Here is a 19,126-nt window from a genome sequence, read left to right on the forward strand (position 1 = left end):
AAAAGCAGTTTGCCTTTCTGTTCTCTGCCTCTACATTATTTTCAGGTTGTTTTTCCAGAAATAATCAAGTTGATTGTAATGTAAAATTTGTTGCTTATTGCCATTTAAATTTTAATTATGATTTGTGATTTTTTCCATAATAATGTTTGAATAAAGATGGAGTAGTAGTAATAAGAAGTAAAAAAGAAGTCAAAACAAGATATTTAAAAAGAGTTTTAGGACTGTCCAAGTATATTAGATCTAGATTTGTGTATGAATTAGTTGACACTGATCTCTTTGTATCGGACTTACAGGTAAAATATTCTCTAACTGAAACTGAAGCATTCCAGAAATTTTGTGTGTCTAAATATTTAAACAAACTTGAGATATGTGATGAGTTCTACGAGACAGAAACTATGAAGAATAAAAATTGGCAATGTGCAATGTTCAGTGATCGCCAAGTGTTTACGAGATTTGCCTGTCACGGGTACCACTATTTATTTTGTAAGAATAAAAATTTTCATTCTCAAGCGACAATAGATTGTGAATGCAAGCACTGCGGTAAGAAATGTTCACAATATCATATTCTTGAATGTAATGAACGAAAACTAAGCCTAAGAGAGGCTGCAAAAATCAAAATTAACTAATTTTGTACTTTGTAATAATTATCGAAACAAGCTTAATTGTAAAATTAATTTTAGGAAGACAAATTAGCTTTAGACACCCGTTGTACACCTAGTTGTGTTCAATAAATACTCTATCTCTAAAAAATATTTGATAGTAATTTGCGAGTGCACCCAATATTCAAATGTAGGATACTTTGATATAATTTTATAAATATTTTCCACATGAAACCTGCAACGGGATTTTTAAGTTACATTAATCTGCAATTCAAAGTAATGTTGCCTATGGCAAAACCAGTATATCAGGAAAACGATTAAATCTTACTTTATTTCCAGAATTTTGTTAAAACCAAAGCTTATTGCGACTGTTTTGTCTTTAATATCTTTAGAAAAGGAATTACCATAAAAAAAAATGTAAACTGAAGAGGTTGTGGCACAAAACAGACAAACCAAAGGTTTATAATAAAAGAATCACTTTTATTTCTCAATCTAAAGTTTTGATTTTGACAGAAATGAACCAAACTAAAAGTTCAGTGAACTTGACAATATTATTATGGCACCTAAAAGGATAAAAAGATTTGTTATTCATAACATGACTATGTTTTTTCGTTAGCTAAAATACAAAAATGAAACGGCACCTCCAGGATGAAAATCGAAACATGCGAATCATTTCTTCCTGCACTACCGAGGAAAAATGTAAGCGTTTTTAGAGCTAGGTGTTAGAATAGTCCATTCAAAAGAGGTCACCAAAATTCATAAAACGCACATCTCGCTGTTAGAAAATTGTCTCCCGTCTCTTTTCATAAATAACTTTCATTTTTGAATTTACAAAAATATTGCACAAAGATATTTTCGGCTCCCGCACAAAAACGGAGCAAATACGATTCGTAAATTAATATCATCAAAAGTACATACAAGAGTGTGTGTCTGGTAGGGGAAAAAACACTCCTGCCTTTAAGTAGCTCTGAATACGATTTAGTTGTGTTGGCTAAATGAGAATCAATCGTAAAATTAAGTGGCCGAAGGAAAAAAGTCGAGGGCCGGTAACCACATCACTCTTTACTTAAGAAGCACGACTCGAGGCCTCAGGTGGACGAGCCGTTCACCTGTTGGCTCTTCTGCCGCACCAGTTTGACCAGGTGCGGATCCTGCCCATTCACTGCAAAAAAAAAGAGTCATTTCGAGGTTCGAGAAGGAAAATTTTGGTACCTGGCATGTAGTTGCAGTACTTTTTGCTGTTCTTCCAGTCCTCCTTGAGCGACAGGTTGAACATGGAGTAGTCTGGTTTGCCGGTGACCTCGTCGACGACGTTCAAGAACTTGGGCAGGCACTTCTTGATGCCCTCGTCGTCCAGGGACGTGTACGTCTCCAGCAACATCAGCCCCTTGCACCGCTCGTGGCACGGCTCTTGGTAAATGTCCAGCTGGAAGTACTGGCTGCGGACGAGCAAAGGTTACCAATAAAGAAGGACGGACACACCCACTCGTTCTTACCTTTGCTGGCACACCTCGGGGTCCTCCTGCGCCTCGCCGCCCTTGCGCACAAAGTTGACCGTGACGATGAAGCAGCGCCTCGTCTTGTACACGGTGAAGTGCGACTCGTCCACCTGGGCCTGCAGGTTTTGGTAGTCGCGCTGCGACAACTGCGTCTTCACCTCCACCACCTGGTTCTCCACGGCCGGCCGCCTGATCGTGTGGATGTAGCTCCAGTGACCTGAAAAAACAAAATTCAAATTAGTTTTTTTCCAATCTGCTCAAAATTTCAACTTCAAATGCGCCAATCCAATGAAAAGTTTCCCTTTTTTAAAAGAAGCAATTATTGAGTTTTTTCCGATGTTAGCAATTTTTTTATATTTTATATCTGTTTCCAGATAAAGTGTCAATTTCCTACTTGCAAAGACAATTTTTTTTAATTAAATTCTTTAAATCTTAAGCAGCGACACTCAATTTTCTGGTGACAATTTAAAAAAGGTGCAAAGGAATCAATTGGTGCATCACACATCCTCCATAAAAGCAGATTTACTTAGGAAACATTATAGAAATTTTAATTCAAAGTTAAATTTGAGGTGAACCAAAACGATTTGTATGAACAGTTCCAGCGTACTTGCATTATGTTTGATCTTTAACCAAAAAACTTGACACCAGAGTTCAAGTCTTCACAACCCCCAAACTTTTGAATTTCATAAATATTAAGCTGCCTTAATGATTTTGGATTTGGACTGAACATTGGCTTTGGCCAATTTGCTGCTTTTATGTTGACGCACCGTTTTGGCCTCTCTTCCTCAGCCTGGCCTGCATGTGAGGCGTGCTGGTCTGCAGGTAGTGGTGCACCACGTCAAAGTCCTGGAACTTGGGAAACGCGTCGACCGGCGGCAGCGGACCCTGCACCAGGAACTTGCGCTTCCTCGCGTTCACCTTGAGCCTGTCGCCGGTGTCGACGCCCAGCTTGTGACACACGCACTGCCACAAGGATTACTCGAAAGGACTCGAAAGTTAAAGTAACAAATTACCTCGATCATGCGGCGCATTTTCTGCTCAAAGTTGGTCGTGTTGTCGATGACGTCAAAGTACGGGTGGCCGACCCAGGCGGCCGCCGCGTTCTCGTCCAGCTCCTGCGCCAGACTCACGCCCTCGCTCCGGCACGAGTGGTCCTGCGGCCGTTTCAAATTAGTCCTTTTTGCCCATGTAACCCGGAAAAAATTTGGGAGTCGGAAACCACCATTCTTAATCACTCATAACTTTTGCCCCTTTGGATTTAGAAGAAAATGTTGAGTACAAAAAATGTGCACAATTAAATTTCCTACAAGTTTTGTTTGAAACATTTTTCTCTGAAATGTTTTCCAAAAGAGCTAGAGCCAAAAAACCAATAAAAAAATTACAAATTTTGGACCTTTGTTCAAACAATCAAAATTTTTGGCGCCAAAAATAGCCACATTTAAAAAAACCTTGGTAATATTTTGAACGCCAATGAAATCTCCTACCGAGTGGCGTCGGTCCCATGTCTGTACAAGGAATAGAAAACTTATTACGAAAATTAAAAAATACGCCACCTTTCAAAGGTAATTTTTTAACAACAAAGGGTAGAAATCTCAGAAAATGTATCTGAATCCCCAATAGACTGGCATGAATTTTTTACAGATTAAAACTTCTCTTTCCTGGACTATATTTTGTACTTGAGTTGAACAAAAAGAAAAGTTACCTCCAAGGTGTAAAAGGCCTGGGCACCGTTCGCGGCAGACACCATGTGGATGATGTGGTTGTAGCGCGTGTCGCGCAACTCGATCTCGTTCCAGTTGTTCTTGGACATGAGGAACTCCCACTTGTCCTTGGCGATGAAGGCGGACGCGTCCATGGCGCCGCGGTCGCAGATCACGAGGCAGTTGCGCGGACAACTCGAGGCCAACTCGAAGAACGTGTTCTCGATCTGCACCATCGTCTTCAGCAGGTTCTCCTGGAACTTGATGGCTGCCCCCCCACCCGCAAATCAACACCCTGACTCTGAAAAGGGCGAACCTGGCCTACCTTCGTCGTCCGACAGTTCGCTGAACCGGATTCCGCCACTGAAACACAAATCGCTCGGTCAGAACGCTTGACATGCGTGAGTTTGAATATTTTTTTTTTCAAAAATCAGACAAACTGATCAGGAATTTAGAAAAATCCTCATCTCGATTGAATCATTTTGAAATTAGAGGTCAAATATTGTAAAATTAATTGCAGCGTCAGGACTCAAGTTTGAAAAGCAAGATAAGCAAATTTAGACTGTGATAACCTTCGGAAAATCAGAAGCCTTGAACTTTAACGATTTTCTTATCAATCACAAATTTCGAATTACCTGAGCAAAACGGTCGCCGTCTCCGGCACTCGAAACACCTGCAACAAAGGATTGACCCGTGAAGAGGGGTGCGAGAGGGGTGGGGGGAGGGGGCACGCACCTTCCAGCCGAGGTTCTCGAAAAAGGTGCACAGCCTGGACTGGCCGGTGGTTTTGCCGCCGCACGGACCTGCAAACCGAGCAAGGATTACAATCTCGATTCGAAAATTAATGGAGGCGGCGCCGAAAACTGATTGAAAGGCAGACGATGTTATTTCGCTTGTCTCTTTATTGATTTAAAAACAGTGTTTGATTTTTTCAGCTTCATTAATTAATCCTATCGCGCTAATTAAATTAGTTTAAAGGACAATTTTGATAACTGAGAAATGCCACAGTCGCAAAACGAACTTCCTCTATTTTTTAACAACGATTTTTTTTCTCCACGCCTTTTTGCTGACAGCACGTCGCAATTGTCTCGAAATAGAAACCTGTTCAGAACGTTATCTTGATAAGGACGAAGCGACTTGAAAGCATAAACGCACCTTCGAGTGCAACGTGAACAGAAATAAATAAATACATCACATTATTTGTTGGTATGTCGAAAGGCAGCAAGCGTCGCGTGTCTTCTTCTAATCTCCTCTTCGCGTGCGTGTCATTTTAATTTGCGTCATTTTCCGACTCAAATAATGATTTCCCACTTGGCAGCAAAAATTTCGTCAAGGAAAAAGCAAGAGACAAAATCGATTTGGTCAGATTTTGAATCCGAATTTTTTATATCTCAATTCGAAAGTTTAGTTTCTAATTTATATTGTTGGAGTTTAATAAAAATTGATTCGCGTACGTCTTAAAGCCTTATTTAGCGAATTTACAGATTCTTTTTGCGTCGTAGTTTTTGCAGAACCGGTCTCACACGTGACCTGCACCTGCGGAAGGTGGCACGTGGGCGGCCGCCAGGGGCGATTAGCGACAGCCAAAATAACGCGACAAGAAGACCGGCAAGTGTGTGTGCCATTGAGAATTACAACGTGCGGCTTCCGACGACCTTGGGCAGTTTTCACACCAACTTGTCCTCGTGGGCGAGAAGAAAAACGCACTCTCGTCCTGCATCGAATTCGGAAAATAAATCGGAAGCGCCTCCGCCCTGCGGAGAGGGAGGCGCGCAAAGGTTGGCCCTCCAGGGTGCGGGACTCGAAGGTCGCCGGATCTCACCTCCGGTCAGCACGACCTTGTAGACCTTGCGATTCTGCTCCATGTTATTGTTTGTTCGGTCGGTCGAGCTATGTAGGGCGATCAACACCGACTCGACATCTCCACGACAATCGGCTGCGCGCTTCGATTGTTGCAGACTCCGCTCAAAGGGTGCTTCCGGCCACTGTTGGCGGGCGGGCGGACGAGCACCGCGGTCCTCACGACTACACCAGCTCGAGGGCTGCGGGCGAACGTGCTCCTATTTCAGGGTCCCCCATATTGTCCGAGTCCCATTGCGCACGCGCACCTCCGAAGTCCTCACAAACAACCGGTTTTTGCATCGAAAACCGGTTAATTTCGCACAATTTCCACCCAAATTTCCCCTTTTTACAACAATATGCCAAAAATTTTCACTCTTGGCAAATTTATATTGTTGATAATTTCAAAACTTTCAAATTTTACTCTAAATAGGGCCGAAATGTGCAGCGGTTGCTGAAGAATTTTTCAAAAAGAACCGGTTTCATCCGCGGTTTTAATCGTCCGAGCCACTCCTCCTCCTCCTCCTCTTGCGATTATTTGCGATGCATATGATTCGTTTGATTGCAGATTAGATTTTGGCAATTACTGCCGTTGGACGCAGCGATCCGGATGTGGTTCCGGTTGCGGGACACCTGTCCGGTGTGATCGCGCAGCAGACGACGCGTCCCGACCGCAGCGACACGACACCCTAGTCTTGGGACTGCGGTGGCCTCCTTTTCCGCCGCGTCTCTCCCGTACGTACGATTTTCGTCGCCACCCTTTCGCTTAATGTGTCGTCTGAGATTTCATTTTCGCCTCTTATCGAAAGCCTTCGACTGCTCTCGAATTTATATAATCGCAGTAATTGTCTTTCTCAAAATTCTTGTGCGAATTTGAATTGTCTCGAGCAGATCGAGCAAAAAGTCTTTGCTTAATCAAGGTGCGAATGCGAATAATTACTGGTTGTTTTGACACTTGTTGTGTTGCAGGCGACCTTGAGCTGAAAAATGGCCTCCGCGTCTTCCAACAGCGAGCCCGGCCCGTCCAGGGAGGGCGAGGAAAACAAAGAGAGGGACGAGAGGATGTTCGAGTGCAACATTTGCCTGGACACTGCGAGGGACGCGGTTGTCAGCATGTGTGGACACTTGTTCTGGTGACAAATTGATATAATTTAAAAAAAAAATCGCTTGTTTTATGCAAAAAGAATCTTTTTTGTGCAGCTGGCCGTGTCTGCACCAGTGGCTGGACACGCGGCCCAACAGACAAGTGTGTCCGGTGTGCAAGGCGGTGATCAGCAAGGACAAGGTCATACCCCTGTACGGCCGAGGCAGTGGCAAGCAGGAAGACCCCAGGTAGGAGCAGCTCGACCTTGACATGCTAATTGCGAGTTTTGCTAACTCACGGCCGATTGTGTTTCAGAAACAAGGTGCCGCCCAGACCCCCCGGACACAGGACTGAACCTGAAAATACAAATGTAGGCCTCGTTCTCACCTATAACCCTCTCACCTCTCCTCCCACTTAATTTTCTATAAAAAAATTCAGAACAGCATAATTTATGCAGAAAAAAATGTTATATATGTGGCATAGTTTTTAAAATAGAAAAAATGCAACAAATTATTCTTGAAAGTTCCGAATGCCTAATCTGAATGGAAGAGGATTTCTCTCTGTAAAGAGTACTTTAAAAAGTCAGACTAATATTATTTAAATTGAAACTGGACTTTAAAATTAGCACGGTTTAATGCGATTTTCATTTTTAGGAATGAGACAAAAGAAAAATTAATTATGTTGAAATTTAAAGTAAACTTTTAAGTTTTTTTAAATGTTTCAGAACATTTATAATTTTACTTAAGTTCCAAAAAATGAAACAATGGTGTATATTAATTTAAATCTGTTAATTGGAGTTAAATTCGATGAAATTGAGTTAAAAACATCTGATTGAATGCTTGTTGTAGGGCTTCACAGGCTTTGGATTTGGCGACGGTGGTTTCCAGATGTCGTTTGGCATCGGTGCTTTTCCCTTCAGCTTCTTCACGTCTTCTTTCAACTTTGGAGAGCCGAGACCAAACCCTGGTTTGTCCTGCAAAAGCAAATGAATGCAAATTCTAAAAGATCCTTTGCCGCAGCTCCGGTGGGAACGCCGCAGTACGAGGAGGAGCAGTTTCTGTCGCGAGTCTTCTTGTACATCGCGTGCGTGTTCATCGTGTGGCTGCTGCTGGCCTGAGCCTTTTTGTGATTCAACAAAATCATTCCTGGACTCCGATCGACCCTCCCAGTACGCGCGAGACAGAGAGAGTTTTACACACTAAATTACCAACCTTGCGTGTAATTTAATTGTCTCAACATGTTATTGAGCCTTTTATTTCGTTTAGAATTTTGTCAGTGTACATTTTGTAAATACGAGATAGTCCGAGAGATGTTATTCACACTACGCTTGTTGTATCATAATTGAGAATATAATAAAAAGCAGTATCTATTAGGATGCAATTTTTGATATTTTCCTTTTTCATTTATGCAAAATGTAATTCAAAGCAGATCTTATATGAGACTAGATTGTGTATTCTTCACTCTATTTCATTTTTTTTTTTTTTAATTAATTCAGCCCTTAAATTTTAGCAGAAGGAACAGAACTGCTGCCCTACTCTGGTGCCTCTGGTCTGGTTGTGACTGCAAGAGTAGCCAACGTAACGAGGAAGGTAATGTGAATTGAATTTCCAAGTTTTTTTACTTGAAAGTTATTTGTTCTCAACTAAAAGGATTTTTATTGCTGGATAGCTTGGTTATGACCAGATATCTCTGGTTATGACTCATGACTTCATCAGCACAATAAAAAAATCAAGTATGCTGTACGGTTGGTACTGTCTTTGTTATTGTTTTAGGGGGCGTGGCGCATTCAGGTCCATCAAGAAAAGATGAAAATATCTGGAAATTGGGAAATTTAAAGTTCAAAAGACCTAATTGTGTGCTGATTTTGAAGTTCAGTTCGCAATTGAAAGTTTTTCCATCAATTTGTGAGACAAAATCTCTTTTCGGTGACGTCTCAGGCCTTTCAACTTGCCTCCTGATCATTTTCGGTAACATATATACTTTAGACGTGACCGCGCATTAGGAATTTGTGTTAGCAAATTGTTGCTTTAACAATAATAAATTTTGATTGTGAGCAGGGGCGCGATGGCCGAGGAGGACGAGTTGACCCTGCCGCGCGCGTCCATCAACAAAATCATCAAGGAAATCATTCCGAACATCAGGGTGGCGCAGGACTCGCGCGAACTCATCCTCAACTGCTGCACCGAGTTCATCCACCTGATTTCGTCCGAGGCCAACGAAATCTGCAACCAGAACCAGAAGAAGACCATCAACGCCGAGCACGTCTTGCAGGGTATGAGGTAGGTCAAAAAAGGAGGTCGAGTAATTTTATTTTGTTCGTCAGCCCTGGACAAGCTGGGGTTCGGCGACTACCGGCTGCCCGCGGAGACGGTCCTGAAGGAGTGCAAGTCGGTGGCGGCCAAGCGGCGCCGCCAGAGCACCCGCCTCGAGAACCTCGGCATTCCCGAGGAGGAGCTTCTGCGCCAGCAGCAGGCCCTCTTCGCCAAAGTACCTTCTCGTTTTTTTAAAATTTTTTTCTGTTTGACAAAATAAACTTGCAGGCGCGCGAGGAGCAGGCGGCCGTGGACGTGGCCCAGTGGCAGGAGGTGCAGGCGGCCGCGGCCCACCAGAGCTCCTCCTTCACCACCGACGTGCTGGTCAAAAAGGAGGAACAAGACGACGACGAGGACTACTGCTGACCTCCGCAATTCTTTTCTCGCCAAATTTGTCCAGTTTCGTCTTCAAAACAGACTGCTGTGGTTTTGTCATTGAAATAAATTGTTCATTTCTGCAAACATTTTATAATTCAGTTTTGTATTTGAACTATGCTTTTATGTTTTAGCACCAAATCTTATGAAAATTTCGAAAATTTTATGTGAATTTTTGGTTCCTGGAAATTAATTTTTTTTAAACATGCCCAAATAATCTATTTCAACAGATAAATTAATTTAAATTGGCCTAGGCCAACTTAAAAGTTGGATAATTAAGTTGTGTTCAGGTTAAGCATTATGTTATTAATCATTCAGATTGGTTCTGGTTGCAGATTTCGTTGGCCTCGGACGAAATGTAAACTTATAATATTACAATTATCATTGTTTTTTTTCTACATTGTTTATTTTAAACTGATAAGGAAAACAGTTATTTTTAAAGAAGGGGGAAATAACGCGTAATAATTAATCTATAAAGTCAAATTACCGCCACACAAATCACTTGTGGGGTGATGACTGTTGTGGTGGTACTTTGGGAAATCACCAAGTTTGCCAACTGCCCTGAGCTGCCATAACAAAACAAAGATTCAACATTATGGTGCTCGAAGAATTATTTCTGGTTCTGTTTAATTTCCAACAAACTGTTGCACACAAAAGGTGAAGCAGTTTGTGCAAGAAATTGGCAGTAAATTTGCGACAAAACTTAAAATCGAGGTAAATATTTTATATTAGTGTCTTGGAATTTTTTTAACAGAAAATTTTTGATGCAGCGATGGCAATGCAAAGACCGACGGCTGCGATCGTGGTGATCGGCGACGAGATCCTCAAAGGTCACACCCAGGACTCGAACTCGTCGTTCGCCGCCAAAATCCTGTACCGGCTGGGCGTGCGGGTGTGCAGAATCACGGCGGTCAGCGACACCAAGGAGGACATCGTCGAGGAACTGCGCCTGCTGTCCGCCAGGTACACGTTCGTGCTGACCTCGGGGGGCGTGGGGCCGACCCACGACGACATCACCTTTGAGGCGGTCGCCGCCACCTTCGACCTGCCGCTGGTCTTGGACGAGCAACTCGTGCAGATCGTCCAGTCCTTCTACGGCGTTCGCGACCTCCGCAACAACCCTGCCCTGAAGATGGCCCGCGTTCCTCAGGAGCACGAGTTGTTCTACGCAGACCCCAGTGCGGCGACCAAGAAGGCCGCCTGGGCCACCACCTTCCCCTTGGTCAAGGTCAGGAACGTGTACGTGCTGCCCGGACTGCCTGAGTGCTTCGAAGCTTGTCTGCAAGTACGGAAATCGAACCTTTTATTTTCGAATTTTTGGAACGATTTCTTTTCTCAGGGTCTGCAGCACTGCTTTCCGTCCAGCCTGGGCTCTCGTTTCATGGAGTACCTGTTCCTGCGTTCAGAAGAGAGTCTGGTGGCGCACGTCCTCGAGGACACACTCAAAAGCTGTGCAGACGTGAGAATTTTATTGTTGAAAGTTTTTCGATTTTACAATTTGGCTTGTTTTTGACAGGTGGTGATCGGATGCTACCCTGTTTTGAAAAACCCCGAGTACGAAACTAAACTGACGGTGGAGGCAGGAAGCCGCTCTGCTTTGAACCGCGCCCTTGACCTCTTGACCTCGACCCTGCCTGCCGAGTCGATCGTCCAAGTGGACGCCGTGAAATTGGCCCTGGACAAACTGCTGCACCTCAACTCGCACGAAAAGGCCAGCGCTGCCTTCGAGGTTTTCGCCGAGTGCCACCAAAGGTTCCCGGACGCGGAAATCGCCATCAGCTTCAACGGTGGCAAAGACTGCACCCTTCTGCTGCACCTGTATCACCTCTTCCTCAGGTTCGTGTTCATTTTATTTATTTAAAAAATTTCATTTATTTTAAAACTTTCAACAGGTCAAAAGGCAAGGCCGACCAAAAGACCAAGGTTCTGTACATCAGGAACCAAGAGCCTTTCAGGGAGGTGGAGCAGTTCCTGCAGGCGGCGGTCGAAAGGTACAACCTGCACCTGATCGAGTACAACGAGCAGATCAAGCCAGGGGTGGACAGACTGCTCCGAGACCATCCAAAGGTTGGACTCTTTAAATTGCTCGAAGGAAACAAATGAAATGTAAATGTTGAAGGTGGAGGCGGTCCTGATGGGCAACAGAAGCACCGACCCGTACTCGTCCACCCTGAGCACCTTCAAGATGACGGACGAAGGGTGGCCGCAGGTGATGCGCGTGTTCCCCCTGCTCGAGTGGAGCTACGCCGAGGTGTGGCAGGCGATCCTGCTGCTGAGCGTCGAGTACTGCAGCCTCTACGACCAGGGCTACTCGTCCTTGGGCAACCCGCGCAACACCGCACCCAACCCGGCCCTCAGGTACGAAGACGAGCACGGCGTCGTCAGGTACAGACCGGCGCACGCTCTCGTCAACGGCGCCGAAGAAAGGGCTGGCAGGAACATCAAGGCGACGCCCTAATCAACTTTGGCACAAATTTTTACCTCTGTGAATTTCGTCGGTGTCTAATTTGGGCACAAACAAGTCAAATAATTAAAAAAAAATCAAGTGATATTTATGAAAATGAAAAAGGGTATTTTTCAATTTATTCATTTGGAGCTAAAAACCAACTGTTTTAAATAAATTATGTTTGATATTATTGTTAAAAGGTTGCTACTTTGTTAATGCTGTGCTAAAATAAAATGACATTCAAACATTGACGTGTTTCATTCCTTTCTCTTCAATTTAGCGAGCAGCTGTTCTTGTCTGGATTTAATGTTGGAATTCCCCTCATAATCAAGCGGCGATGGTGGTGTAATGGTGAGCATAGTTGCCTTCCAAGCAGTTGATCCGGGTTCGATTCCCGGCCATCGCACTTTTTGCTTCCTGATTATCTTCACGATAATTGATTAATTTCAATAATTATCTTGTTATTTATTTCTTTTCCATTAAACTTTCACATGTATTTAGTATTTCTTTAAAAACAATTAGCTCCTTCCGTTAAAATTTATTTAATCAGCCATTAAAATGTGTTTGTTTTATTACTGTGAATGTATTTTATTTTAGTGACTTGCCTTGAAAACATTACTTTATTTACCCAGCATTGTGGTTGAAAGGGTTGCAAAAATAGTGAAGACGATGCCATTTTTCATGGATTATCGAAGAAAAAAAAAAATCATTTCGTAGAATTTTCAGTTTATTTTGTATAAATAAGTAGCAAATATGGCAATTACATATATATATATTAATTAAATTTATTCCACATCATTGTTATTGCACATGTTATTGAACTTCTGAGAACAGTTTGTGCATAAAAATTTCCAGTGCTGGACGGTTAACTTACAAATAAGCAGGACTAGCTCAAAGCACAAAGAATCGAAGAAGAAAAAAATGAGCAATTTTCCTAATAGAAAGATAAAAACTTAGAAGGAAGAGATACGCATTGGAAATAGAAGGCGTTTTATTCTGGTGGTCTCTTGTGAGCACCCCAGCCGTGGAAGCACTTGGTGAATCGCTTTGACTCCTTGTTCTTGAGGGTGAGGAACAGTTTCCTCGGGATTTCCGGCTGCTTCACTCGCATGTGTTGAATGTACACCTGAATTAATCAATTAATTAAAGATTTACACAATTGAAATTTGGAAACGTACCTGGGCCGACTTGTAGGCCAACTTGATTTCCACTTCACTGCACTTTGCACCCAGCCAGAGGAAAACTTGGTCGCCGTTGTCCAGAATCATGATGTCGTCGTCGGCCAAGTCCTCCTATTTTTTTGCATTCAATTTCTTTGGTCACAAAACATGAGATTTTGACGAACCTGGCAGAAATCGGAACACTTTTCAGAGACCACGAAGTAGCCTTTTTCGTTGGAGCATCGGAAGAGCCTCGTGTACTTGAGGAAGTCGGCGTTGTCTTCGTACGGCTTTTTGCCTCCGAGGCCGACCCAGAAGAAGTTGTCCGGCTCCTCACCTTCATTCAGAATTTGCAGGCTGTACTTTTCCTGAACGAAAAAGAGATTATAGAAAAAAGCTGCTCACTCATATTCTCATTACTTACGATGTCGTACATGCCCCTGGCGATTTCCTCGACCAATCTGGCCTCGTCCGGATCGGATTTTGCCCCGATCCACACGTAAATGATCCCGTTGGCGTCCTCTTGGTCAAAAGGCACTTTCAAAATGTAGCTGCGGAAGAAAAAAATTGAATTTAGGGCGAAGAAAATAGTCCCAGGAAAAAAAGGTTTTAACCCGGCAAAAAATTCTAGGTTTGATTTTCACCCATAAGATTAACACTGCGCAGAAAACCTCATTTTTCAACTTTTCCGCATTCATAAGTTTTGCTGATTTGGATTTAGAAGAAAATGTTAAATACAAAAAATATGCAAAATTAAATTTCCCACAAGTTTTGTTTTAAACATTTCTCTAAAAAATGTTTTCCTCAAGAGCTAGAGCTAAAGAACTAATAAAAAAATGAGAAATATTTGAACAATCAAAAATTTTGGCACCAAAAATAGCCGCATTTTAATAAACTTGGTAAGTTTTTGAAAGCCAATGAAATTTCCTACCGAATGACGTTGGTCACATGTCTGTACAAGGAATAGAAAAATTACTACAAAAATTAAAAATTACGCCACCTTTCAAAGGTACTTTTTAACCTAGAAAGGGTAGCGGCAGGGAAATCTAAGAAAATGCACCCCCAATAGATGTTAAAAATTTACTTTGGCATGAATTTTTTCCGGGTTAAATGCTTTTGATTCCTGGACTAAAAGCAGAAACGGATCTCTCACCAGAAGGCCGAGTTCAGGGTGGCTGCGTCAGGTCTGACCTGGATGCACCTTGTGCAGAGAACGCTGCCGTTGGAGCGCAACTGGAAGAATTCGACGGCGGCCGCCTGCTGCTGGGCCTCGTGCTCGGTCGAGGTGTCCCCGTCGGACGCGACCGCCTTCACCTTCCTCCGCTTCCCCGAGTGGATCACGAACTTGCGGCGGAAGTGCGACAAAAACTTGGGGTTTTCTTGCTGCTGATGTGTGCGCACCACCTCCAGCTTTTCCCCGAACAGGGCTTTGAATTTTTTCTGCAAGCTGTGCGCAGCGTTACGAGTTTGAAATAGGAAAATTCGGTTCCGACACATACTCCAGTCAAGTTTTTACCAGGAACAAATTCAATGAGCTCAATTTTTTACCAGTTCTTGCAATGAAAAGCTGAAAAATCATTGCTCCCAAACACAGAATCTCAATTTAAATTAGTTTTATATCTTTATTTGTCAATTAGCTTTCGTCTTAACTGACTTTAAGTAGTTTTATTTGTGATTCTGGAAAGGCTAAAAGGTAGAAACCGTTCAGATCTTGTTATGGCACAAAATAAATTTATTTCAGCAAAAACTTATATTTATTTAAATATTAGAGTAACCAAAGTTCTCAAAATTTTTGAATATTCAAACTTTTCCGATTGGATTTAGAAGTAAATACATAAAATGTGCAAAATTAAATCTCCTAAAACCCTTGTCCGAAACATTTTCGGAGTGGAAAATCCATTTTAATAGAATTTAAAAACAAATGTATTGTAATTATTCCAAATTATTTAAATATTTTGTTCCAAAACAGGGTCTGTGCGATTTATGACTGAATTTCTTATTTCTAGGCCACATTTTTGTCTTTCCAGAACTTTCTCGTTAAAAATTGAGCTTCAATTGAGCTTCGGGATCAAACTCGTTTTTTATTAAACCACCTGAAAGTGAAAGTGAGCCAGCCCATGTTGCCGGCGTCCCTTCCTTGCCAGAAGTAGACGATGCACTGGAAATCGTCTTCGACCGGCTCGTTGGGATTTTCCTCCTCTCCCTCGGGCACGTCCAGGGGCACCCAGTATCGACACAGGAACACGTAACAGTCCTGACTGTAAAAGTGTCCTGAAAACGGCCCCAGAATTAATTCTCATTCGACTCCAACCGAGTTCTGCAAACCAAGTTCCTCGTCGGGCAGCCGGACGAACTTCCTGCCTTCGAGGACAAACGGCTCCATGGCCTCGAGGTCCTCGTTCCACTCCTCGATCAGCTGCTGCGCCTCCTCCACGTTCATGGGCGTCTGCCTGGGCATGAAGAGGGCAGCAAGGTCGGCCTTGGTCTCCTGTTGCCTGGCCCACTTGGTCAGGTCCGCGCCCGTCCTCTGCACGGACTCGGCCGTCCTAGTGAAGTCGACCGCGATCACCTCGTCCCACCCGCTGAACTTCAGCTTGAAAATCTGCACAAATTTCCGTTTCAGACCAAAACTTCTGCGAGAATTTCCAAACCTGAGACTCGGTGCCCTCCTGCACTCTGGAAATCATCGCGTACTCGGGTCGGTCGATCATGGTGAAAAGCTCCGAGGACAGTTTCACGGCGGCCGCCCTCACCAGTCTCGTCGACTTCTTGCCAAACCTGAAAAATCTTTCCTTCAGCACTCGCAATTTAATCGAACTCGAAATTTACCAAACAAAGACGTCGAGGAAGCAGTCGAGGATGTAAACGTTCTTGCTGCTCAGAAGAGAACTGACCAGTTTCTGGTGGGGGATCTCGACCTGGGGCAACTCCAGGTAGCCCATGCCCAGGCACACTTGGTACAACCTGGGCGTCGGCACCGTGAAGTCCTCCGGCACGTGTTCCTGCACTCGAAATTATTAAGAAAAAATCAGGGGTAAAAAAGGAAATGTCACTTCTGGAGGGTCTTCCGGCGCAAATCCAACCTCGTCCCCGAGAACTCGCCAAAACTCGCTGCTCTCGTCGCCGGGAGTTTCGTTGATGATTTCAGACTTGTTTTTCCTCTCGTTCTTGTTGATTTTTTCAGTCAGCAGTCTGAAGTTGCAGGATTAATTAAAGAGACAAACCTCTCCTCACACCCACTCACCTCGATTTGGATTTCAGTGTGTTTTTGGACTTGCGTCCCTGCCAGAGGTAAATTTTAGACCCACTGTCGACCACAAACACAAATCTCGGGTCCAGCGACTCCACTTCGCAAGCCACAGGCTCCAGGTGGATGGACGCTCCGGACGGATGGACTCTGTACATGCGGTTGGCGAACACCTGAGTGGAAGCAAAAGTTTTAAAAACAACGATCGGGACAAATAATTTCAGCACATTTTCTTCAACGGTGTAAAAGCCACTGGCGGTGCGGCCGCCTTCGATGTAAGCAATGTCGCAAGTGAACAGATACATGAACTCGTCCGACTCCTCGGCCTGCTCCTCTCGGATTGTGCGACACTGCGCCCCCAGGAAGTTCCTCAGGTGCACTGCGTGGATTGCCGCGCACGCCCTCTTGTCCAGCTGCGCAAAATTAAATAAAATTCTTAAAAATTCTAAACAAAAAATGTAAGCTTTCGAATTACAGTGGCTTTCGAGCCAATCCAGAAGTAAATGTTCCAGTCGAGAGAACCCTGGGGGTCCAAAAAGGTCTGCAGAACAATGTAGCAGTCTCCCTCGTAGAACTTTCCGTGCGCAACTTCCTCGATTTGATTGGGCAGGAAATTTTCAATTTCCCACACGGACAGTCCTGGGTATTGGCCGGTGTCTTCGTCGAAGAACTCGGACAAGTCCAACGGCGGTTTTTCCAAAGTTTCGTCCCAGCGCTTTGGCCTAGTGGAGGAGAAAGTCAAGAAACCCGGCGAGAATTAACTTAAACTCACTTTAAATGTTCCACTTTTATTTCCTCGGGCGATTTCTGCCTGTTCTTCTCCTTGGCAATGTCTTTCATTCCCTGCAAATTTCAAAAGGTTTATAAAACGTGAAAAAGTAAACTCGAATTTGGAAACCTTGAGAATTTTGGCTTGGTCTTGGTCGGCCTCTTCCTGCTGGTCTCTTCGCCCTCTGCGCAGTCTCATTTTCCTGGCAATGGGATCTTTGACCGGAGCTGCACAAATTCCAATCAGGTAATTACTGAATTAAAACAGCTAATGATAATTTTACTTGAGCCGGAATTTGATGCCGGAGAGGGTGGCGCCGCCCCCGCCAGTCTCAACTGGTGCTGCAGACTGAAGTCGATGTTGTAAAACTCGATGCCCGCCCCTCTCTGGCCGACCGCATTCATTTCTCCCGGCTTGGGCGGCATCACCAAGTCAGGGTTGTTCCTCAGGTCCAGTTCCTCCAACTCGGTCAGGTGCACGGCCTCGGGCAGCGTGACCAGACGGTTGTTGGCCAGGATGAGTTTTTTCAACGAACCGCACCTGAAGAGACCTTCAGGAACCATTTCCAGCTTGTTGTTTGCGGCCGAGAAAACTTCCAGGGCGCCCAGCTTGCCCATGCCGGACGGAATGCCCTCGAAGTCGAGCTGGTTGTTGTTGACGTAGAGACGTCGGAGTGCGTTCAGTTTGCACAGGGCGGCCGGCAACGCGGTCAGCTCGTTTCTGCACAGGTTCAGGTTCTCCAGATTCTGCCAAACCTCTGAAAGAAATAATAATAAAAAAAGATGAAAGGTTTGAACGGTTTGAAAAAAGTACCCATGTTCTGGGGCATGTCGGTGAGTTTGTTGTTGGCCAAGTTGAGTCTTTTCAGATTGGGCAGAGTGAACAAGGCGTCGGGCACTCTCGGAAGGTCGTTTTGGGCAAGATCCAGTTCCACCAAACTTGTCAGGGCTTCGAGGCTGGCCGGAATGTTGTTCAGGGTCCTCTGCGTCGCCCGCATGTGCAAAACCGCCAGCGACTGCAGCGAGGGCAGTTGCCTGAAAAAAACCAAACTTTTCATTCAAACGAAGAAAGCGAAAGCGCAAAACAAAACCTGAGCTGGAAGTGGCCAAGGGGGTTGTGGCTCAGGATCAACGTCTGCAGGTTGGCCAGTCTTCTGGTTTGCGGGGGCAGCGTTTCCAGCTGGTTGTGGCTCAGGTCCAGGAAGAGCAGGTCGGTCAGGTGCATGAAGAGGGCGCTCGGCACGCCAGCAATGCTGAAATTTGTCAAAAATTTGTGAAAATCAGGTCGCTTTTGGCCTTTGCTCGCACCTGTTGTGGCTCAGGTTGAGCACCAGCAGCGACCTGGCCGTTTCCATGCCGGCAGGAACCTCCCTCAGGTTGTTGTGGCTCAGGTCCAGGGTGGTCAGTTCCTCCAGCTTGAAGAGCTCCGCAGGCACGCCCGAGGTCTTCACCTTGTTCCGTCGCAAATTCAAACTCCGCAGGCAGTTCAGGTCTGTCAACTCGCCGTACAGACGGTCCAGGTTGTTTCCTTTCATCGACAGATTTTCCTGAACAAAAGCATTGAAATTTAATAATAAAAATATCAAATCATAATGTCTTACAAGTTTCACAAGTTTCCCCATTTCTTCAGGAACAGTTGACAGATTTGTTTTGTCCAATTTAAGCCACTGGACGCCAGTCATGAGCTTCACGGTGGTTGGAAATTTTCCATCCTAAAATTTACCAAGAGAAAACAATGTTTTTATAGAAATATTTTTTTGTTATGATTGTTGATAAAATCTCGGGCAAGTGAAAAGGGGCGTTGTCGCAGGTGTTTTTTGTTCGCCTGTTTCTACTTGTTGGAGGGAAATTTGGAGGCGGAAAATCAACAAATCGGGTCAAGAAAATCTCTAATAATGAAGAGACGTTGAATTAAATCGAAATAAACTCACGCTGAAGTCATTATTCGTGAAATCGACTCCTCTGACGAACGGCAACACTCCCGTGTTCGCCATCTTTCTTCTCGCCGATGGCGTTTTGTTTAGGGGGCGGGGCCAGAGGATTCAAACTTTGAGATCTTTTTTTTGGATTGGAATAAGAAATAAAAGACATTCTTAT

At 44.2% G+C, this 19,126-nt stretch overlaps 5 protein-coding genes and 1 non-coding gene across 7 annotated transcripts; 4 read left to right on the forward strand and 2 right to left on the reverse strand.

Annotated features, from left to right (window-relative positions):
- Window positions 1-1,058: 1,058 nt before the first annotated feature.
- On the reverse strand, window positions 1,059-5,896 carry LOC132203906 (TRPL translocation defect protein 14). Its single transcript, XM_059632068.1, has 10 exons — window positions 5,621-5,896; window positions 4,534-4,601; window positions 4,434-4,471; window positions 4,124-4,161; window positions 3,801-4,066; window positions 3,112-3,252; window positions 2,866-3,061; window positions 2,096-2,315; window positions 1,812-2,038; window positions 1,059-1,761 (listed from the first exon to the last, which is right to left on the reverse strand). Exons 1-10 carry the CDS (start codon window positions 5,661-5,663, stop codon window positions 1,688-1,690), a joined length of 1,311 nt encoding a protein of 436 aa, XP_059488051.1. The 5' UTR covers window positions 5,664-5,896; the 3' UTR covers window positions 1,059-1,687.
- On the forward strand, window positions 5,441-8,108 carry LOC132203907 (E3 ubiquitin-protein ligase RNF185-like). 2 transcript variants are annotated; one of them, XM_059632069.1, is made up of 7 exons: window positions 5,441-5,576; window positions 6,206-6,372; window positions 6,607-6,770; window positions 6,838-6,969; window positions 7,037-7,091; window positions 7,570-7,687; window positions 7,741-8,108. In XM_059632069.1, the coding sequence occupies exons 3-7, from the start codon at window positions 6,625-6,627 to the stop codon at window positions 7,836-7,838; spliced, it is 549 nt and encodes a 182-aa protein (XP_059488052.1). In that variant the 5' UTR covers window positions 5,441-5,576; window positions 6,206-6,372; window positions 6,607-6,624; the 3' UTR covers window positions 7,839-8,108. The 2 variants fall into 2 exon arrangements, with proteins under 2 accessions (XP_059488052.1, XP_059488053.1); XM_059632070.1 differs by lacking the exons at window positions 5,441-5,576; window positions 6,206-6,372 and adding an exon at window positions 6,402-6,557.
- Window positions 8,109-8,492: 384 nt separating this feature from the next.
- LOC132203938 (protein Dr1) lies at window positions 8,493-9,505 on the forward strand. Its single transcript, XM_059632110.1, has 4 exons — window positions 8,493-8,688; window positions 8,779-8,993; window positions 9,045-9,208; window positions 9,262-9,505. The coding sequence occupies exons 2-4, from the start codon at window positions 8,786-8,788 to the stop codon at window positions 9,397-9,399; spliced, it is 510 nt and encodes a 169-aa protein (XP_059488093.1). The 5' UTR covers window positions 8,493-8,688; window positions 8,779-8,785; the 3' UTR covers window positions 9,400-9,505.
- A 449-nt stretch (window positions 9,506-9,954) lies between these two features.
- On the forward strand, window positions 9,955-12,099 carry LOC132203882 (FAD synthase-like). The gene is made up of 6 exons (XM_059632034.1): window positions 9,955-10,122; window positions 10,179-10,693; window positions 10,748-10,867; window positions 10,925-11,244; window positions 11,301-11,475; window positions 11,528-12,099. Exons 2-6 carry the CDS (start codon window positions 10,181-10,183, stop codon window positions 11,864-11,866), a joined length of 1,467 nt encoding a protein of 488 aa, XP_059488017.1. The 5' UTR covers window positions 9,955-10,122; window positions 10,179-10,180; the 3' UTR covers window positions 11,867-12,099.
- Window positions 12,100-12,188: 89 nt separating this feature from the next.
- Window positions 12,189-12,260, forward strand: Trnag-ucc (transfer RNA glycine (anticodon UCC)). Its single transcript has one exon. It is a non-coding gene; the product is annotated as a tRNA-Gly (tRNA).
- Window positions 12,261-12,555: 295 nt separating this feature from the next.
- On the reverse strand, window positions 12,556-19,033 carry LOC132203870 (protein flightless-1). Its single transcript, XM_059632021.1, has 21 exons — window positions 18,961-19,033; window positions 18,631-18,741; window positions 18,338-18,576; window positions 18,121-18,282; window positions 17,844-18,064; window positions 17,314-17,787; window positions 17,160-17,257; window positions 17,034-17,104; window positions 16,737-16,983; window positions 16,489-16,674; window positions 16,259-16,434; window positions 16,068-16,206; window positions 15,844-16,016; window positions 15,666-15,792; window positions 15,340-15,616; window positions 15,108-15,285; window positions 14,168-14,461; window positions 13,439-13,565; window positions 13,200-13,382; window positions 13,033-13,146; window positions 12,556-12,980 (listed from the first exon to the last, which is right to left on the reverse strand). The coding sequence occupies exons 1-21, from the start codon at window positions 19,021-19,023 to the stop codon at window positions 12,846-12,848; spliced, it is 3,795 nt and encodes a 1,264-aa protein (XP_059488004.1). The 5' UTR covers window positions 19,024-19,033; the 3' UTR covers window positions 12,556-12,845.
- Window positions 19,034-19,126: the final 93 nt, after the last annotated feature.

This window comes from Neocloeon triangulifer, unplaced genomic scaffold (genome assembly GCF_031216515.1).
Source record: "Neocloeon triangulifer isolate White Clay Creek 2 clone unplaced genomic scaffold, ASM3121651v1 ptg000020l, whole genome shotgun sequence".
In the NCBI taxonomy this organism is placed as follows: Eukaryota; Metazoa; Arthropoda; class Insecta; order Ephemeroptera; family Baetidae; genus Neocloeon; species Neocloeon triangulifer.